At 53.7% G+C, this 17,893-nt stretch overlaps 1 protein-coding gene across 2 annotated transcripts; it reads right to left on the bottom strand.

Annotated features, from left to right (window-relative positions):
- Positions 1–2,319: 2,319 nt before the first annotated feature.
- On the bottom strand, positions 2,320–16,590 carry DPH7 (diphthamide biosynthesis 7). Of its 2 annotated transcripts, XM_021709094.1 has the most exons (7): positions 16,539–16,590; positions 15,245–15,342; positions 14,718–14,890; positions 9,624–9,693; positions 9,451–9,516; positions 9,046–9,218; positions 2,320–3,015 (listed from the first exon to the last, which is right to left on the bottom strand). In XM_021709094.1, the coding sequence occupies exons 2-7, from the start codon at positions 15,325–15,327 to the stop codon at positions 2,585–2,587; spliced, it is 996 nt and encodes a 331-aa protein (XP_021564769.1). In that variant the 5' UTR covers positions 15,328–15,342; positions 16,539–16,590; the 3' UTR covers positions 2,320–2,584. The 2 variants fall into 2 exon arrangements, with proteins under 2 accessions (XP_021564769.1, XP_021564770.1); XM_021709095.1 differs by lacking the exons at positions 14,718–14,890; positions 15,245–15,342; positions 16,539–16,590 and adding exons at positions 13,306–13,421; positions 13,716–13,765.
- Between the last annotated feature and the right edge of the window lie 1,303 nt (positions 16,591–17,893).

The raw sequence follows: 17,893 nt of genomic DNA, 5'->3' as shown, positions 1-17,893 counted from the left end.
CTTTGCCACTCCGCGCGGTGTCCGTGGGCGTCAGGTCGCGCCGAGGGCGGCGAGACGGGGGTCGGGCGGCGCCGGGGAGTCGTCGCCGGGCGCGTGGTGCCGGGGCCCAGCGGCTGGTCCGCCCCCAGGGCCCTCGCCCTCTTTCTGGTCGCCCAGCGGTGGGTTTGTCCCGGTCAGGTGGAGGTAACCGCTCCTCGTGGGGCCAACCCAGCAGAGGCCACGCTGGACCAGTGCCAGGTTGCGGTTTCTCCTGCGCGAGCCTGTTGGGGGCTCGTCCCTCGGGTCGGCTGTGTTCTCACCAGTCTTAGGACTGGCGCGTAGGATGATAACCCTTTGCACTTGGATGCCCTCTCTTGGAGGACATAACGAGATTGCCGGTGATCATCCAGCACAGACTTGTGCAAGTTTTTCTTTTTTGGGTTGGAGTCTCACTCTGTCGCCCGGACCGGAGTGCAGTGGCCTCCCGGCCACCGCAGCCGCGTCCTGCTGGGCTCAGGCGATCCTTCCGCCTCAGCCTTCCAAGTAGCTGGAAATGCAGGCGCGCGCTACCCCGCCCGGCTAATGTTTTGATTTATTGTAGAGATGAGGTCTCACCAAGTTGCCCAGGCGGGTCTCTTTGTGCAAGTTTTTCAAACACGTGTGTTGCCTTGAGGTTTTCCATTCGAGTCCCATTTGAAATTTGTCAAGCTTCAATCAGTTGAGACGTGGTTTTCAGGAATCACGAGTCTTCCACTTCGTCTTCCAACAACAGACTGAGCGATACGTGTTAGCTGTTATACAATATTTTTAATGTGCCAGGCTCGGTGGCTCAGCCTGTAATCCTGTGCCTTTGGGAGGCTGAGGTGAGTGGATTGCTGCGGGTTCAAGACCCACCTGGGCAACTTGGTGAGACCTCATCTCTATAATAAATCAAAAATGAACCGGGCATGGAAGCGCGTGCCTGTAATTCCAGCTACTTGGAAGGCTGAGGCAGAAGGATCGCTGGAGCCCAGCAAATCGAGGCTGCGGTGGCCGGGAGCAGCCACTGCACTCCAGTCTGGGCAACAGAGAGATTCCAACTCAAAAAAAAATTTTTTTAATGTGTGCAACCTGTCACCTGAGGCTGGGTGTGGAATTTTCCGCTTGTGGAGTCATGTCAGCAATCAAAACTTTGGGGGTTTTGAAGCTTTTTGGGTTGGGGATGGTCAACCTACAAGAGTACCTCTGGTAACCACATTGAGGTGATGTTCTGAAATGTTCGTTTAAAGTTACATCTGGCCAAGTGCAGTGGTTCATGCCTATAATCCCAGCACTTTGTGAGGCCAAGGTAGGAGGATCACTTGAGGCCAAGAGTTTGAGACCAGCCTGGCCAACATAACAAGACCCATTTCTTTTTTCTTTTTTTTTAAGATGGAGTCTTACTCTATTGCCCAGGCTGAATGCCACGCTCACGGTCACTGCAGCCTCGACCTGCTGGGCTCAGGTGATCCTTCTGCTTCAGCTTTTCAAGTAGCTTGGAACTATAGGCGTGCTGCCATGCCCAACTGATTTTTTTATTTATTGTAGATATGAGGTCTTGCCAAGTTACCCAGGCTGGTCTTAAACCCTTGGACTCAGGCAGTCCTCTCACCTCCGTCTCCCAAAGTGCTGGGATTATAGATGTGAGCCACCACACCCGGCATTCATTTCTATTAAAAATCAATTAGCTAGCTACTTGAGAGGCTGAGGCAGGAGAATTGCTTGAGCCCAGAAGTGTGAGGGTGCACTGAGCTGTCATCATGCCACTGCATGCCAGCTGAGCCAGGTGTGGTGGCACATGTCTGTGGTTCCAGCTACTTGGGAGGCTCAGGCTGAAGGATCACCTGAGCCCAGCAGGTCAAGGCTGCAGTGGTCATGAGTGTGTTGCTGCACTCCAGCCTGGGCAACCATGAGACTCCAACTCAAAAAAAAAAAATATTTCTGGTGTTATAAGTAAACTTTTTTTCAAAGAAACTTCATTTCATTTAACTAATATAAATAGTTGCTTAAACAGATAAGAAAGAGCCGGGCTCGGTGGCTCAGCCTGTAATCCTGCGCCTTTGGGAGGCTGAGGTGAGTGGATTGCCTGAACCAGCGGGTTCGAGACCCGCCTGGGCAGCGAGACCTCATCTCTACAATAAATCAAAAAAATTAGCCAGGCGTGGTAGTGCACGCCTGTAGTTCCGGCTACTCGGAAGGCTTAGGCAGAAGGATCGCCGGAGCCCAGCAGGTCGAGGCTGCGGTGGCCGGGAGCGGCCATTGCACTCTAGTCTGGGCGACAGAGTGAGACTCCAACTGAAGAAAAAAAAAAAAACAGATAAGAAGGGCTAAAATTTACAATCTATTTGAAAAACTAACCAGCCTGCAAGCTGGGAACCAAGTCTTTCACCCCTCCCCCACCTGCCAGGCAGAATCATTTCACCTGGGAAAGGAGTCACAGGCAAGGTGAGCACCAGCAGTCTGTTTTCTAAGACAAGCCAACAGCTGTCGACTGCCTACAGTAGATTCCACAGCCAGTCATCTGCAGGGCTGCAGGCAGCATCTCCAGTGACACTGCCTGTGGGCAGCTCTGAGTCTCCCTCCTGGTTTATCTGTGGGCGTGGTCTTCGGGATGAGGCCACTTCGCCTCCCACTTCCAGAGGTGGAGAACATGGTCATAAAAGGAGCATGTGGCCAGGAGACCAGCATCCAAATTCGCCTCTTCCAGGGACAGGCTGCAGGCACAGGCCTGAGCTGCCGTGGCCTGCAGTCGGGCACCACTCTGCCCTGTGTCCTCTGTGAGTGGCTTGACTCTGCCTGGGAGTCGGGCACAGCCCTGCCCATCATCACGCACGACGCATTCCACAGAGGGTGCTAGCGGCTCGCCTTCAACCTTCTGGTCTGCCGTCTTGCCTCCCATGCCACTACGAAGGGACCATGAGGAGGCGAGCTGTGGAGGATGGAGCCAGGACCAGTCGGCTCCGTACACCAGCGAGTGGGGCAATGTGTGGGACCCCAAGACCATCGCCTCCTGCTTCTCTGGAGTAAGAGACAGGAAGCAGCATTACCCCGAGCGGGTCGTCCCAAGGGATGACCCACCCCCCTCACACTGAGACTCCACCAAGAGCAGCCCCTTGCGGGTCAGCCACTGAGTCATATGGAGGCACCAGGTGGAGAAGAAAACACTCGCCCTGTGGTGCAAGCTCAGAAGGCCTCAGAGACAGGAAATTGGCTGGGTTTACAGAGCCGCTTGGGAGGGGTGCTTATCCCCAGCGTTGAAATCAGCAGAAGCTTCTTGGAGGAAGATACATCCCGTCAAGACTTAAAAGCAAAGGACAAGAGGATTGAACTAGACAGGAGAGAAGGGACATACAAGGAAGAGGGCATGGGTACAGGATGGGTGAGAAAGGCCAAGGCAGGTATGCAGAATGGCAGCAGGCAGCAATGGCTGAGGCACCGTCATGCCCACAGGGCTCTGCACGTCCCACTGACTGGCTTTCAGCTGGGAAAGGAGTCAGACAAGGGTCAGCACCAGCAGTGTCGTCATGAATGGCTGTGGCAGACGAGAGAGGAGCGTAGGCCCAGAAAGGGGCAAGACATCATGACCGGAAAAGCACCCGTGAGGTGTGCCCACACTTGAGGGTCAAGTCCAGCAGGCAAGGCCAAGACTGGCCTGCAGGAAGCTAGTGGAAGACGACTGGACCTGGCCTGAGAGGGCCAGGTGGCCATTCTGATTTTCACCATGCTCTGAAAGGGCTATCACCCCCACCTCTCAAGTGCAGGGCCTAATGCTGGCAGTGATCTGAACCAAAACCAGAATGAGCACCGGTGAAGACAGGCTGAGGGCAGAACAGAATGGCGCTGGAATTACAAAGCACACCAAGGACGCATAGCCCAGCGCAGGAGGCCAGCTCCCTCCCCAGGGCTCCAGGGAGGAACAAGATGCTGAACTTGCTGAGACAGCCACAGAGGCCCTCAGCAGCATGCATGGGGTAGCCCTGGAGGGTGGAAGCCCCCAGGGGAGGCCATTGTGGTCCCCCTGGGCACTGGCACTGTCAGGCAGGAAAGGCCCACTCCAGGCTTTCATCCAGCAGTCACTTGACACACCCACTCCTGGCCAGGACCTTTTCCCCAGCTTCAGAAGGGGGCACAAGACAGTCTGTGCCCTCACAGCCTTCACGACTTGTGGGGAAGATGCCAGCCAATGGCGGAAGACACTGTCATGTGGTGAAGGTTGTGAGGAAACGGGAAGGCTCTCAGGAGTGGGTGCCGAGGCCAAGAGCTGAGGAGGGAAGACTTGAGGGAGCTGCTCTGCTCCAGCAGGTATATGGGCCCGAATGAGCCAGCACGACTGGCGTGGCCACGGAGGGGCGGGGGTGTGGCATGGCAAGGCCGCGGCCGGCAAAAGGCAGGGCAGACCCGCAAGCCTCAGAGTGGGCGCGTTCCGGGAGACGCGAGAGCCACTGGACACCCTGAATGGCACGTGGTTTTCAAGATGCCCCTGCCGAGCGACCGTGGGCCAAGAGCAAAGCAGAGATGTGCAGGTGAGAGCCCAGGGTAGCCAGGCTCTGTGAGGAGGTGACGGACATCAGACGGAAGACACCTGGAAGGGTATCCTGACTGGACCTGGGACAGGCCGATAGGGAGCTTGAGGGGAAGGGAGAACGGGGACCAGAGGAGACAAAGGCTGGACCCGTGGGTTCTGGGCTGAGAAAGCTGAAGGAAGAGGTGCCCTTCTAGAGCATTAGGAAGCGGAGCTGGGGCAGAACCGTTGTTTGAGGTGCTGCCACTGATATCCAAGCAGCTAAGTGTAGAGGCTATCAACTGCATCAACAGCACAAAGGACAAGCTGGGACCAGACGCCACCGCAGGACAGGACAAGACAGGGTGTGGCAAGATGGGCTGGCAATTCTTGAGGAGAAAGGATTCCAGGTAGCAGGGAGGAAGAGAACCCGATGGTAAACTAAACACCATTGTTTCTCTTCTCCTCTCCTTCCCATAAAGAACAGTAGAGAGAATTAAAACAGCATAGGCCCAGGACAGAAAATGACAACAGATGAGAAGGAAAGAGAACGTGGAGGGGGAAAGTAGTCACACACCTGAGAGCAACTGGGCAGAAAGAGAAGGGGCCTGCTGGGTTGGGGAAGGGAGCCAGGAGACAAGCCACCTGACCATGCTCGCTGCAGCTCTCCAGTAAGGACTGGCAGGCAGACGCGACAGGACCTCTGAGGGCAGCATGGGAATGGACGGGAGGATCACACACTTCCAGACTCCCCCAGCCTCTACCGACAGGGACCCCATATCCACTGCAGCCCAGAACTGGAGGTTAATCTCTGGAGAGGCTGAAAAGAGGTCCAGGCAGATGCAGGTGAGCCCAAGGGTGGAATGGCATGAGAAGCAGCGTAGGTCAGTACTGACTGGGAGAACGCCCCTGCTGGCTCCCAGGGTGCTGCCAGCTGGGCAGGAACAAAGGATGGTGACATGAAAGACAGCTGAGGAAGCTCCAACGAAAGTCCAGTCTGGGCCTGACTATTGCAGGATTCTCTTGCACAGAAATTCAGACAGTGCCAGGCGTGGTGGCTCATGCCTGTAATCCCAGCACTTTGGAAGGCAGAGGCAAGATGATTGCCTGTGTCCAGGGGTTTAAGACCAGCTTGGGCAACTTGGTGAAACCTCGTCTCTAAAATAAATCAAAAAATCAGACAGGTGTGGTTGCATGCACCTGTGGTCCAGCTACTTGGAAGGATGAGAAGGAAGGATCGCCTGAGCCCAGCAGGTCAAGGCTGCGGTGGCCGTGAACATGCCACTGCACTGCAGCGTGAGCAACAGAGTGTGACTCCAACTCAAAAAAAAAAAAATCAGGCCGGGCGCAGTGGCTCACGCCTATAATCCCAGCACTTTGGGAGGCTGAGGTGAGAGGATTGCCTGAGTCCACGGGTTTGAGACCAATCTGGGCAACTTGACAAGGCCTTGTCTCTACAATAAATCAAAAAATTATCTGGGCATGGTAGCGCGTGCCTGTAGTTCCAGCTGCTTAGAAGGCTGAGGCGGAAGGATCACTGGAGCCCAGTAGGTTGAGGCTGTGGTGGCCGAGAACATGCCACTGCCCTTCAGCTTGGGTGACAGAGTGAGACTCCAACTCAAAAAAAAAAAAAAAAGAAAAGAAAAACAGGACAGAAATGAGCAAAAACACAGAATGAAAGAAAGACTGAAAGGAGACAAGCCATTTTAAAAACATAAACTACAGGCACGCAAGGGAAAAAAGATTCAACCAAACATTAATGATGGACAGTGAAAAAATGGCAGGAAAACAGCTCAGAAAAATGTGATGAGAGATGTGAGAGGGCCAAGGAAAAGGACTGAAATTGTGCCAAGAGACAGAATTGGAGTTTCTGGAGAAAACAGATTTAATAGCCGGGCTCGGTGGCTCAGCCTGTAATCCCGCACCTTCGGGAGGCTGAGGCGAGTGGATTGCCTGAGCCCGCGGGTTCGAGACCCGCCTGGGCAGCAAGACCTCATCTCTACAATAAATCAAAAAATCAGCCGGGCGTGGTAGCGCGCACCTGTAATTCCGGCTACTCGGAAGGCTGAGGCGGAAGGATCGCCGGGGCCCAGCAGGTTGAGGCTGCAGTGGCCATGAGCGGCCATTGCACTCCAGTCTGGGTGACAGAGTGAGACTCCAACTCAAAAAAAAAAAGCATATTTTATGTTATATAAATTTTACCACAGGTTTTTTTTGATTCAGAGTCTCACTCTGTCACCCAGGCTGGAGTGCAGTGGCCGCTCATGGCCACTGCAGCCTCGACCTGCTAGGCTCAAGCGATCCTTTCGCCTTAGCCTTCTGAGTAGCTGGAACTACAAGTGCATGCTACCATGCCCAGCTTATTTTATGATTTATTGTAGAGATGAGGTCTCACCAAGTTGTCCAGGCTGTCTCGAACCCCTGGACTCAGGCAGTCCTCCCACCTCAGCCTCCCAAAGGGCTGGGATTACAGGCTTGAGCCACCACACACAGGCTTACTACAGTTTTTAAAGAAGCAGTTGAAAAGAAATCATCAGGTCCTCCAGACAGAAAGCAAATCACTTATAAGGCAAGGACAGCAGCAGCCAAGCAGGAAAATAGTACAGAAACACCTTCAAGAAACTCAAACAAAGGAAAAGCAGGTCAGAGACTGAATGGGCAAGTTCTTCAAATATCAAGGGTACGGAAAATAGTACTGAGCACATAGGAATGCAGAGCTCACTGTCCTCGAGAGGCTTCAGCCAGGGACTACAAGCATGAGGACTAACGGGAGCACTGAAAACACTCAACTGTGAGCCAAGAAGGAGGAAAACACAGGTAGGACAAAGATGGGAAGGTAACCTGCAAATGATGTGTTCTGTGTTCTGAGTAGAAAGAAGTGCTACTGAGAGTGGAAGGAAGTGGGAAGACTAAGTTCATCAGTGTCACATGGGGAACAGGTGGAAACCAAGAGGTCATGCATGAAACCTACAGACCTGCTGGCTGGAGGTTAAAAGAGGGAATCGGAGCATTACTTGAGATAGTAGCATAAGCTGGGCACAGTGGTTCATGCCTGTAATTCCAGCACTTTGGGAGGCCAAGGCAGAAAGTTCGCTTGAGCCCAGGAGTTCAAGGCCAGCCTGGATAGCAAAGTGAGACCTTGTCTCTACAAAAAAAATTTTTTTAGTTAGTCAGGCATGGTGGCACATGCCTGTAGTCCCAGCTACTTGGAAGGCTGAGGCAGAAGGATTGCCTGAGCCCAGCAGGTCGAGGCTGTGGTGAGCTATAATCATGCCATCACACTTCAGCTTGGGCGATGGAGTAAGACTCCAACTCAAGACAACAATAATAGCAACCCACTTTTAATACTGAACAGAAGGATCAGCAAGGAACTAGAAGATCTGAACAGCACTGTAAGGCAGCATGCCCTAACAGACATCTAAACACCCCACCCACAACAGCCAAACACATTCTTCCCAAGTGCACGGAACATTCTCAAGGACAGACTATATGCTAGGCCACAAAACAAGACTCAATAAACTTAAAAAGCAAACCACAATGGAATAAAATTAGAAATCAATTGCAGAAAGGAATCTGGGACATTTTAAAATGTGGAAACTAAAGAGCACACACATAAATAACCAATGGTCAAAGAAAAAAACATCACAAGGGAACTAAGAAAAGACCTTGAGATGAATGGAAATAAAGATACAACAAACCAAAACATGCAAGACGCAACAAAAGCAGCCCAGAAAGGAAAATGTGTCACTGCAGATGTCTACGTTAATACAGTAGATCAGTTTTGAGATGAGAGAGACTCGGCATGTTCCCATAGCAGCAGTTACGCAGATGAGGCAGAGAAACTGAAGACGCAGAAGAGAAGTCAAGTCCTGGGGCACAAGGTGGGCAGCGAAGGCGCCTGAGGGAGAGGGGCAGGGGAAGGCCAAGGCACGCACACTTCCAGGTGGTGTGCTCCAAGGTGGGGAGAGGCGGTGGTTTTGTGACTGCTGCTCTTTGGAGTGGCGGGCGGAGGAGAAGGAAACGCATGAGCTGAGAGTGAGGAGGCAGAAAGGGATGCTGGGGCTTGAGGAGAGAGGCGAAAACATGGAACAGTTCTGAGCATGGGGCTGGCACCTAGAGAAACGTCACGATCTCCAGGCGGCTCCAAGGCCCTCCTGGGGCACACTCGTGGAGTGACACCATCCCAGAGGCTGGCCCCACAAGCCAGGTCCAGGGCTCAGGCACAGCAGAGGCAGGGTTCCCCGCAACACCAGGCTCTGCCTGAGAGTGTGGGAAAGGGAGCAGGGGCACTGGGACAAACTGGGCAGGAAAAACATGGAGAAGGCTGGGCAAGGATGGTTATGAGTGACAAGTGGCAAAGCTTCGGGACTGGAGGGCCCCTGGGGCAGAGAATTGCTAAAAGACACGCAGAACCAGAGTAACTGAGCTGCTGGGGAAACCACAGTAGAGAGAAGCCGCAACCCTGGAGTTGTGCAGGTCCAGATCACAGCTGGGCCCGGGTGTGACCCTGGCCGGGCAAGGGACAGGGAACTGGGAGATCCACTCACCTGTCGTTTCTTGGCAGTTGAGGACCGTGAAGCCACCATGCATGCAGGCTGCCAGGAGCAGGTGGCAGTGGAAAGGGTGCCACCTAAGCCTCCACACCCCGCCCCGCACCAGTGTGTCCGCCAACGGCTGCTTCATGCACCGCGTGTCCCACAGCAGGACATGCTCGTCGTAGCTGGAACCAAGAGCCATAGTGGACACACAGGCAGACCATGCCCCCTTCTCTCCACAGCTCCAGGTGGTGAGAATGCCTCCCAGAGACCCACCCACTCACCCCGTGAGGGCAAAGTCCCCTTTCCCAAACCCAGACACCTACGCTCTGGTTTGAGAGCTGGCCAGGGTAAACACCAGGATGGCCACGAGAGAGGGGGAAGGGAAGGAGCCCTGTGAGCCGTTCAGGGACTCACCTTCCTGTGGCCAAGAGGTGCTCCTGATGGGGACTGCTCTGGATGCTGCACACACCCATGGAGTGTCTGTGAGCAGAAGGGCGATGCCTGAGCGGGGCTTGGTAGGGGCACATCCAGGGACCAGTCCAGGGAGGGCCACGGGAAGGGCCGAGTCAGGCCCGCTGGCCAGTTACCTCTTACTGGTGAACAGAGGCGTGTCAGGTACCCTGGTGTCCCAGCCTTTCAGAAGGCCGTCGTCTCCCCCTGGAACAGAGAAGCCTGTCAACAACGGCCATGGTGACAGGAAATGGCCACTTCTCACGAGGCCATGTGGTCTGTGAGGAAGTTTTCTTGGTCACTTTCCTGGGTGGCTTCAGGCTTCCACCTGAATAGGAGAGCCCCGGGAATGGTCACACTGCCCAACTACCTGCAGACTTGAGGGCCGGCCTGCGATAAAAATGGGAAAAATGGACAGGCTATGTCCGTAGGAATGAAAGTGGAAAACTGGAAGCTCTCATGGCCATTACCCAGGAGAATGACCAGGTCTCCTGTCTAGCCTGCCTTCTACAAGGCTCAATCAAGCCCCTAGCTTCCAAGAACCAGAGCTGCTACGCCCAAGATCCCCGAACAGAAAATGCCACGGGGAGCAGCAAACATGAGGACTGCTTAAGGTTCTGGAAACTGTAGCACACCCCCGAGTGATTTTAGGGAAGTACCCCTCGTAACCTTACAGTAAAAAACACACCTGCACTTGCTTTAGGGAAGCTAGAGGAATGGGAAGAACAAAGGGTTGGTGCACTGAACCACAACCAGTCTCTAAAGAAAAGCAACACTACGACTTAGGGTGGATAGCGGCATCCCGAAGGGAGGTGAAGGCAGAGCCCTCACGGAGGATGAAGAGGGCAAGAGGAAAATGCCTGGGCCTGACCACTCCACCCACCCATCCACTCATCCACCCACTTACCCACTATGCGCCCACCATCTGCCACTCATTCACCATCTGCTACCCATCCGTCATCTACCAATCTACCCACCCATCCACCCACCCACTCACCCACCCGTTCGTCCACCTGTCCAACCGCGACCCATCCACCCACCACCCATCCACCCACCATGCATCTACCCATTCGCCATCTTGCAGCCATCCAGCCAGCCACCAACCATCCACCCATCCACCCACCATCATCTGTCCTTCACCCATCCACCCTGCCATCATGTATCTTTTACCTATCCATCCTTCCATCCACCTATCCATCCTCATCCACCCACACATCTGCTCACCCACTCATCCATCTGTCCTCCTCCCATCCACTCACCACCTATTCATCTACCCACCTGATCTCCCTTCCTTCGTTCCACCTAATGGGTACTGACTGAACACACTACAGACTCCCATAACTGACACGATATGGGGTAAACATGACCTACAATCAAGTGGACCAGCAGAACCAGCTGGCTCAGGTAAATTTGCATAGAGCGGGCAAAAGCTTCTTTATGTATCTCACACCCACTCATCCACTCCATCAGATAACCTTACTGGATCTACCTTCAGGCATGTCCAAAATCCAACCACTTTTCCTCACCTCCACTGCCCCAGCTTGGTCTGCAGCATTCACACCACTCACCCGGATAACATGTCTCCAGACTCTGCCCTCCCTCTATTATGGGCTATACTCAGCAAATTAACCAAAAAGATCCTATTAAATGTTAAAGCATAAGTCAGGATATGTCAGTCCTCTGCTCAGCATCCTGCAAGAGCTCCCATTTCAACTTCAGTAGAAGCCAGAGGCTGTCCTGAAACCCACAAGGCCCTGTGCTCAGGCCTGCTACCTTAGCTCTCGCCCTCTCCTCCTCTGCCACCTCCTTGGGTCATCCCAGCCATGCCAACTACCGGCTTCCCTGCCATACCAGGCTCACCCCTGCCCGCCTGACCATGCTCTGTAACAGGACAGTCTGCTTCTGCTCCGTTTACCCTCTTCTACCTTTATTCTCTCCAAAGCATGTGTCACATTGTGTGGTCTCCTTACTTATTGTAGATTATGCCATTTTTTGGGTTTTTTTTTTTGAGTTGGAGTTTCACTCCATTGCCCAGGCTGGAGTGCAGTGGCATGCTCATGGCCACCACAGTGTCAACTTGCTGGGCTCTGGTGATCCTTCCACCTCAGCCTTCCAAGGAGCCAGAACTACAGGTGCTTGCTACCACGCTGGGCTAATTTTTTACTTTTTTGTTGTAGAGACAAGGTCTCACCAAGTTGCCCAGGCTCGTCTCAAACCCACGAACTCAGGCAATCCACTTGCCCCAGCCTCCCAAAGTGCTGGGATTATAGGCTAAACCACCAAGTCTGGCCTTTTTTTTTTTTTTAGGGTCATAGTCTTACTCCGTTGCCCAGGCTGGAGGGCAGTGGCACACTCATGGCCATCGCAGCCTCAACCTGCCAAGCTCAGGCAATCCTTCTGCCTCAGCCTTCCAAGTAGCCGAAACTACAGGTATGTGCCACCACGGCGAGCTAGTTTTTCTTGATTTATTATAGAGATGAGGTCTCGCCAAATTGCCCAGGCTGGTCTTGAACCCGTGGGCTCAGGCAATTCTCTCACCTCGGCCTCCCAAAGTGCTGGGATTATAGGCATGACCTACCGCGTCCAGCCTATGCCATTTTTTGTACAATCCCCAAGTCAGTGTAAGCTCCATGAAAGCAGGGACTTCTGTTTTCTTTGCTGATGTATCCCTATCACCTTGAAAGTGCTTGGCATGGCAGACTCGGTGGCTAAACCTGTAAACCCAGCACTCTGGGAGGCCGAGGTAAATGGACTGCCTGAGCCCGTGGGTTCAAGACCAGCCTGGGCAACTTGGCGAGACCTCGTCTCTACCATAAATAAAAAATTAGCCAGGCGTGGCAGCACACGCCTGTAGTTCCGGCCACTTGGAAGGCTGAGGTGGAAGGATCATTGGAGCCCAACAGGTTGACGCTGGGATAGACAAGTGTGCCACTGCCATGGCACTCCAGCCTGGGCGACGAAGTGAGGCTCCAACTCAAAAAAAAAAAAAAGAAATAAAGTACTTGGCACCTAACAAGTGCTCAGTGAATATTTGTTGAGTGAATGGATTAGGCCTGAATTATTAAATCACTGCCCCACCACAGCCCTGCTGTGAATTAGCTAAGCTTCAAGGCAGAACTAATCCAAGAATGAGGGACCTCAAAAAATAAAGTCCTTATGGTTCTCAGGGACTCTGCAAGGGTGTGGCAGCAAACAATACAGATGAGGACCCTGGTCACAGGGAAAGGCAAGCCTTAAACACGTCATCATCACTGGGTGAGCATGTGGTGCCACGAGACCAATGACAGAGGGTCAGACCTACTAGGCTGGCAAGGATGAGTGCTCGGGTTGTTTTCTAAAGAGAACATCTTAGCTGGGTTCAGTGGCTCAGCCTGTAATCCCACGCCTTTAGGAGGCCGAGGTGGGTGGATTGCCTGAGCCCGCGGGTTCGAGACCCGCCTGGGCAGTGAGAGCTCATCTCTACAATAAATCAAAAAATCAGCCAGGCATGGTAGTGCATGCCTGTAATTCCGGCTACTTGGAAGGCTGAGGCGGAAGGATCACCAGAGCCCAGCTGGTGGAGGCCGCGGTGGCTGGGAACAGCCACTGCACTCCAGTCTGGGCGACGGAGTGAGACTCCAACTCAAAACAAAACAAAACAAAACAAAAAAAAAACATCTTAAGCTGAGCCAGTCAGAAAAGCAGAACGGACATGTGAAGGAAATGTCAGGGGATGAGACACTGAGACTGCAGGAAAGTAAGACTGAGAGACGAGAGGAGTCGCCCAGAGCAAGGCTGCAAAGGCAGGCCTCGGGGCTCTAACAGCGAAGGAAACGTAACTGTGGCATGCTTTTAACGCAATTGCTCTGGCTACTGTGGGGACTGGATGGAGCGTGGAGCCATCACTCATCACTCTGCTGGAACAAAACAGACAGAGTGGGGGCCTGGACAGGAGGCTGCAAGGAAGAGAACAAAGACAGTCAATCCTGAGACACTCAGAAGATAAAGCCATGGAGGCTGGGACTCGGGGGCGAGGGCATGCAGGTGTCAGTGATGACTTCCAGGTTTCTGGGTTGAGCACCCAGGCCAGGTCCTGTGACGGGGAACGCAGGGGGTGAGGTCTGCAGGAGCGTGGCACAGAGAATACACAGCCCAGCACTGGACAACAGAGCACAGGGTACCCAGGACACATCCTAGAAGGGGGAGGGTCGCCGGCAAGATAACTGAATATAAATCTTGGGTTGAATTACCAAAATGTGGTTGTGTGTGGAACAGAGACAGTCGCTGAAGTCAGGAGAGCAGCGATAGTGGGAAGAGGGTCCAGACAGAAGCTGACACAACACTTCTGTGTGCAGGGGAAAAGAGCCAGAAGGCAGGAGGAAGAGAGCAGGAGAGGTGGGCACTGCAGCAACCCGGTGAGGAGGGGCAAGGCGTGGTGACGGTCCTGGGGGCCACGAGAGACAAAGGCTGGGTGCCACCGGCAGAGAACCGCGCCATCACCAGAGACTCAGCAAGAGTGGCTTTGGTGAAGGGGCCGGGGGAGTGGAATGAGACCATGCTGTTTTCTGGTCCAACAGAACACTCCTGGCCTTGCCTCTGGTCTGGGACCTTAGACCGTGACCACCCATCGGGCAGAGTAGGAAAAGGGGGTCAGAGCTTCTCTTTGGCTCTTTGCAAATTCAGCAGCTCCTCTTCTGTCCCCTCTGAGACCAACGCCTCCCACCTCCCATGAGTCCTCTCCACCTGAGAGAGAGCTGACCAAAGCCTCCTCATTTTGGAGGCCAGTTCTGTCCATTTCTCTGTCCCACATCAGCATCCCTAAAATGCACACCACTCCCAAGGCCAGGAAAGCCATCTTGTTTCTCTCACATGTCCTTCCTTCTGGAGGAGAAACAATACCCAGAAAGAAAGTAGACAAATCTGAAATCCAAAACACCATACAGATCGGCATCAGGCAGAAGGCGTGGAAAGTGGGTTTCTGAGTGGTGGAGGTTGTGACAGGGAGCACCACAGAGGCAGGCGCAGCCACCCCAGGGTCGTCGGAGGCAAGCTGCACTCTGCTTCCTAAGAATAGCCACACGAGGAGTACCCACCACAGCCTTTGTCCCAGAAAATATGTTTTCCACAGAAAGTCTTCCAGACCCCAGTATGAGCAGAAGAGCATCCCGGGCACAGGCTTGTTCTCTTCTTCCCGCCCTCATCAAGCCTTTCACCAGAGACAACACAGGCAGTGCCCAGGGAGAAGTGCCGACCTGAATACACGACTTCTGTCTGCCAATAATTGAAAGCAGCAATCCAGGCCTCGAAGTTATGGGCCTGCCACGAGACCACTTTCTGCAGTCTGGGATCCGTCTCGCTCACCACCAGGAGGTGAAGTTGCCCCTTGGAGTCACTGCTGATGATCTTCAAGGGTTGCTCGCTGGCCCTAGACACAGGGAACCAACAGAGGAGCCATGCTGAGCTTGACTCGTCACCCTCTTCTGTTCCCAAAGGTGTCCGGGGAATGAACATGCCTCTCAAGAGACTCACTTGGGTGTTTGGCAAAGATCAACAGCACCGCCAAGCTTGTCAAAGAAACCAGTATCGGCTTCGCTTGGTAAAGTACTATTGCTGCTTATCTAAAATGCTGGACACTTTCCTTTTTAAATTAGGACTGGCAGTGATACTCCCAGGTTTGGGAGCAGGCGTGGCTAATAGAAGGTGCTTTAATCCTCCCCAGCAGGAGACAGGAATTGGTCCGCAGAGTAAGGACAAAGCCCTAGCCAAGCCTAGCCTGTACCTTCCAGTTTTTCCCGTGGACCAGTCTAGGGACAAGGCCAGACACTGCTCCTCCAGGGCCAGCCTGGACAATGGCTGCAGCATGCACCTGCTCTTCTCCTGGGGAAAAAGGAATGGTGTCAAGGGGAAGCAGCCCCCGACCCCCAGAAAGACCCTTCTCCTCTCCTTTGGGTCAGCTGCCGTTCCCTCCCTCCCTCCGTACATGGCATGCTCTCCCCTGGCACTGCACCCCTGCCGGAGCCAGGCACAACAGGGCTCACACACGGGACCCGCGTGCGTGACGCCGGGGCACGAGGGCCTCCCTGCCTCACACCCACTTGCTCGTGGCACAGCCTTAGCACTATCAAGACGCTGTGCGAGCTGCACGCTGCAGTGGCACACGCTTGTCGCCATCTCCCCCTCCAGGGGGGCTGGCATACTTGTCTCCGGAGACAGACACGGCACGGTGGGGACGTTCCTCTGGTTTCCATTTCAGGAGCCACAACTAGCTGCTGAGACAGTTTCTCCTTCTCCTTCTCCTTCTCCTTGTAAACTTTACTTCCTAAACAAGCCGGTCAGTACTGGACTTCTGCTTCAAGACCCCTTCCGGGTACACCTGCTCCTCCTTGGGCCACTTCCCTCAACACGCCTGCCCTCACTTCGGAGACAGGCGACAGACAGCTCCGAGCCTCCTGAAGCAAGGCACCTTCCCCTCAGGTCCTCAGCGGCCAGAAGCCCAAGGTGAGCTGGACTGATGCCCCCGTCCACCGGCAGCACCTACACCAGTGTGCCCCATCCTCCCACAGAGGTAAGGCACAGTCTTGGAGGCAGTCTGTGCCACTCCACTACATGACATCCCTATAAGACATTCCCTGATTCCGCCTCACACACAGATTGGGCCATTGTGCCAATGACTGGTATATGATCCCTGTAAGAGACCTGGAAAAACTCAACGGCAGACACACGTTTTCCCGACAGTCAGTGAAAAACACCACTTTCACACAGGAAACTCAGTGCTGCGCTTAGCACCAGCAGCAAGCCAGACACGCCTGCCCAGGCTTTCCTGAGAGAAAGTTCAGATCCACCGACAGGTGGAACAGCCCACCGCTTCAGCCCTTCTCCTGATGACCAACCTCCTTTTGGAGTTAGATGTAGAACTACGCACAATTTAAAACAGACACCATGCTATCTTAGAACGTTGACGTACAGCTCACCACTGGAGAGAAATTGTCCTAGAAAAATGTCTGTACAGCACAGCCTCCTCCCTCACCCTCTCCATTCCGGTCCACCCCACAGAGACAAGCCCCTTCACCGACCTCACACCCCACCAGGTGGAGCAGCTCTATGGATCCGCTAGCATCTGCTAAGCCCAAGAGGGCATGGCCCGCCACCAGGATGTGGCACCTGAGGAGAGAAGCCACACATCAGAACACAGGATGTGCCCAAAGCACAGGAGAACATTATGCACCCTGGGAACTGAGTACAGTCATGCACCGTTTAACAATGGGGACGTGTTCTGAGAAATGCATTGTCCAGTGATTTTGGAAACACCAGAGTGCGGCATACAACGCTAGATGGCACAGCCCACCACACACCTAGGCTATGTGGGAGCCAATGCCTCCCAGGCCACAAACCTATACGGCAGGTTACTGTGCTAAATACTGTAGGTAACGGCAACACAATGGCATTTGTGTGTCTAAACACAGGAAAGGTACAGTTAAGGCTATAATATGAAAGATTAAAAAACAGGGCCAGGCACAGTGGCTCACACCTGTAATCCCAAAGCTATGAGAGGACTGCTTGAGACCAAGAGTGTGAGGCCAGCCTGGGCAACACAGCAACACACCTTTTCTACCCCCCCCCAAAAAAAATTAGCTGGCATGGCAGCACACACCTATAGTCCCAGTTACTTGGGAGGCTGCTGAGGCAGGAGGACTACTTGAGGCCGGAAGTTTGATACCAGACTGGTGAACTTAGCAATACCCCATCTCCACAAAAAATAAGAATAACAACGGTAACAGCGAAGCATGGAGGTGCATGCCTGTGGTCCCAGCTACTCAGGAGGATTGCTTCAGCCCAGAACTCCAAAGCTGCAGTGAGCTATGATCACGCCACTGCATTCCAGCCAGAAGACAGGGTGAGGGGAAAAAAAAAAAGGCCGGGCACGGTGGTTCATGCCTATACTCCCAGAACTTTGAGAGACCGAGGTGAGAGGACTGTCTGAGACCACGGGTTTGAGACCAGCCCGGGCAACTTGGCGAGATCTCGTCTCTACAATAAAAAATAAATAAATAAAAATTAGCCAGGCGTGGTGGCGTGTGCCTGTAGTTCCAGCTACTTGGAAGACTGAGGCAGAAGGATCGCCTGGGCTCAGCAGGTCGGGGCTGCGCTGGCCGTGAGCGTGCCCCTGCTCTCCAGCCTGGGCGACAGAGTGAGACTCTGACTCAGAGGAAAGAAAGAAGCCCAAAGTTCAGGCGCTTCCCTGCCTTGTTGAAGGCTATTAGGCATCAGGCGCCTCTGTCTGGTGACACACTCCTGACAAATTCCAGACCAGGCGAGGTTAGAAAGTCGCACCATTTCATGTCCAGGACGGCGGAGGTGTCAATTCTTTGGACCTCTGCCAGCGGGTGGGCAGGGTTGTCCTCACTGACGCTGTACAGGCAGAGTCGAC

This window comes from Carlito syrichta, unplaced genomic scaffold (assembly GCF_000164805.1).
Source record: "Carlito syrichta isolate Samal-C Ts95f unplaced genomic scaffold, Tarsius_syrichta-2.0.1 Scaffold158146, whole genome shotgun sequence".
In the NCBI taxonomy this organism is placed as follows: domain Eukaryota; kingdom Metazoa; phylum Chordata; class Mammalia; order Primates; family Tarsiidae; genus Carlito; species Carlito syrichta.
This window is presented reverse-complemented; position numbering and strand designations above follow the sequence as displayed.

What these genes read in the sequence shown, in the direction of transcription:
- DPH7 (XM_021709094.1), bottom strand. Translation starts at nt 15,327, where the DNA reads ATGCTGCAGCCATTGTCCAGGCTGGCCCTGGAGGAGCAGTGTCTGGCC. An exon ending in CCTCTGTTCACCAGTAAGAG is followed by an intron (nt 9,517 to 9,623) that starts GTAACTGGCCAG and finishes TTCTGCTCACAG; the next exon opens with ACACTCCATGGGTGTGTGCA. An exon ending in CAACTGCCAAGAAACGACAG is followed by an intron (nt 3,016 to 9,045) that starts GTGAGTGGATCT and finishes CTCTTACTCCAG; the next exon opens with AGAAGCAGGAGGCGATGGTC.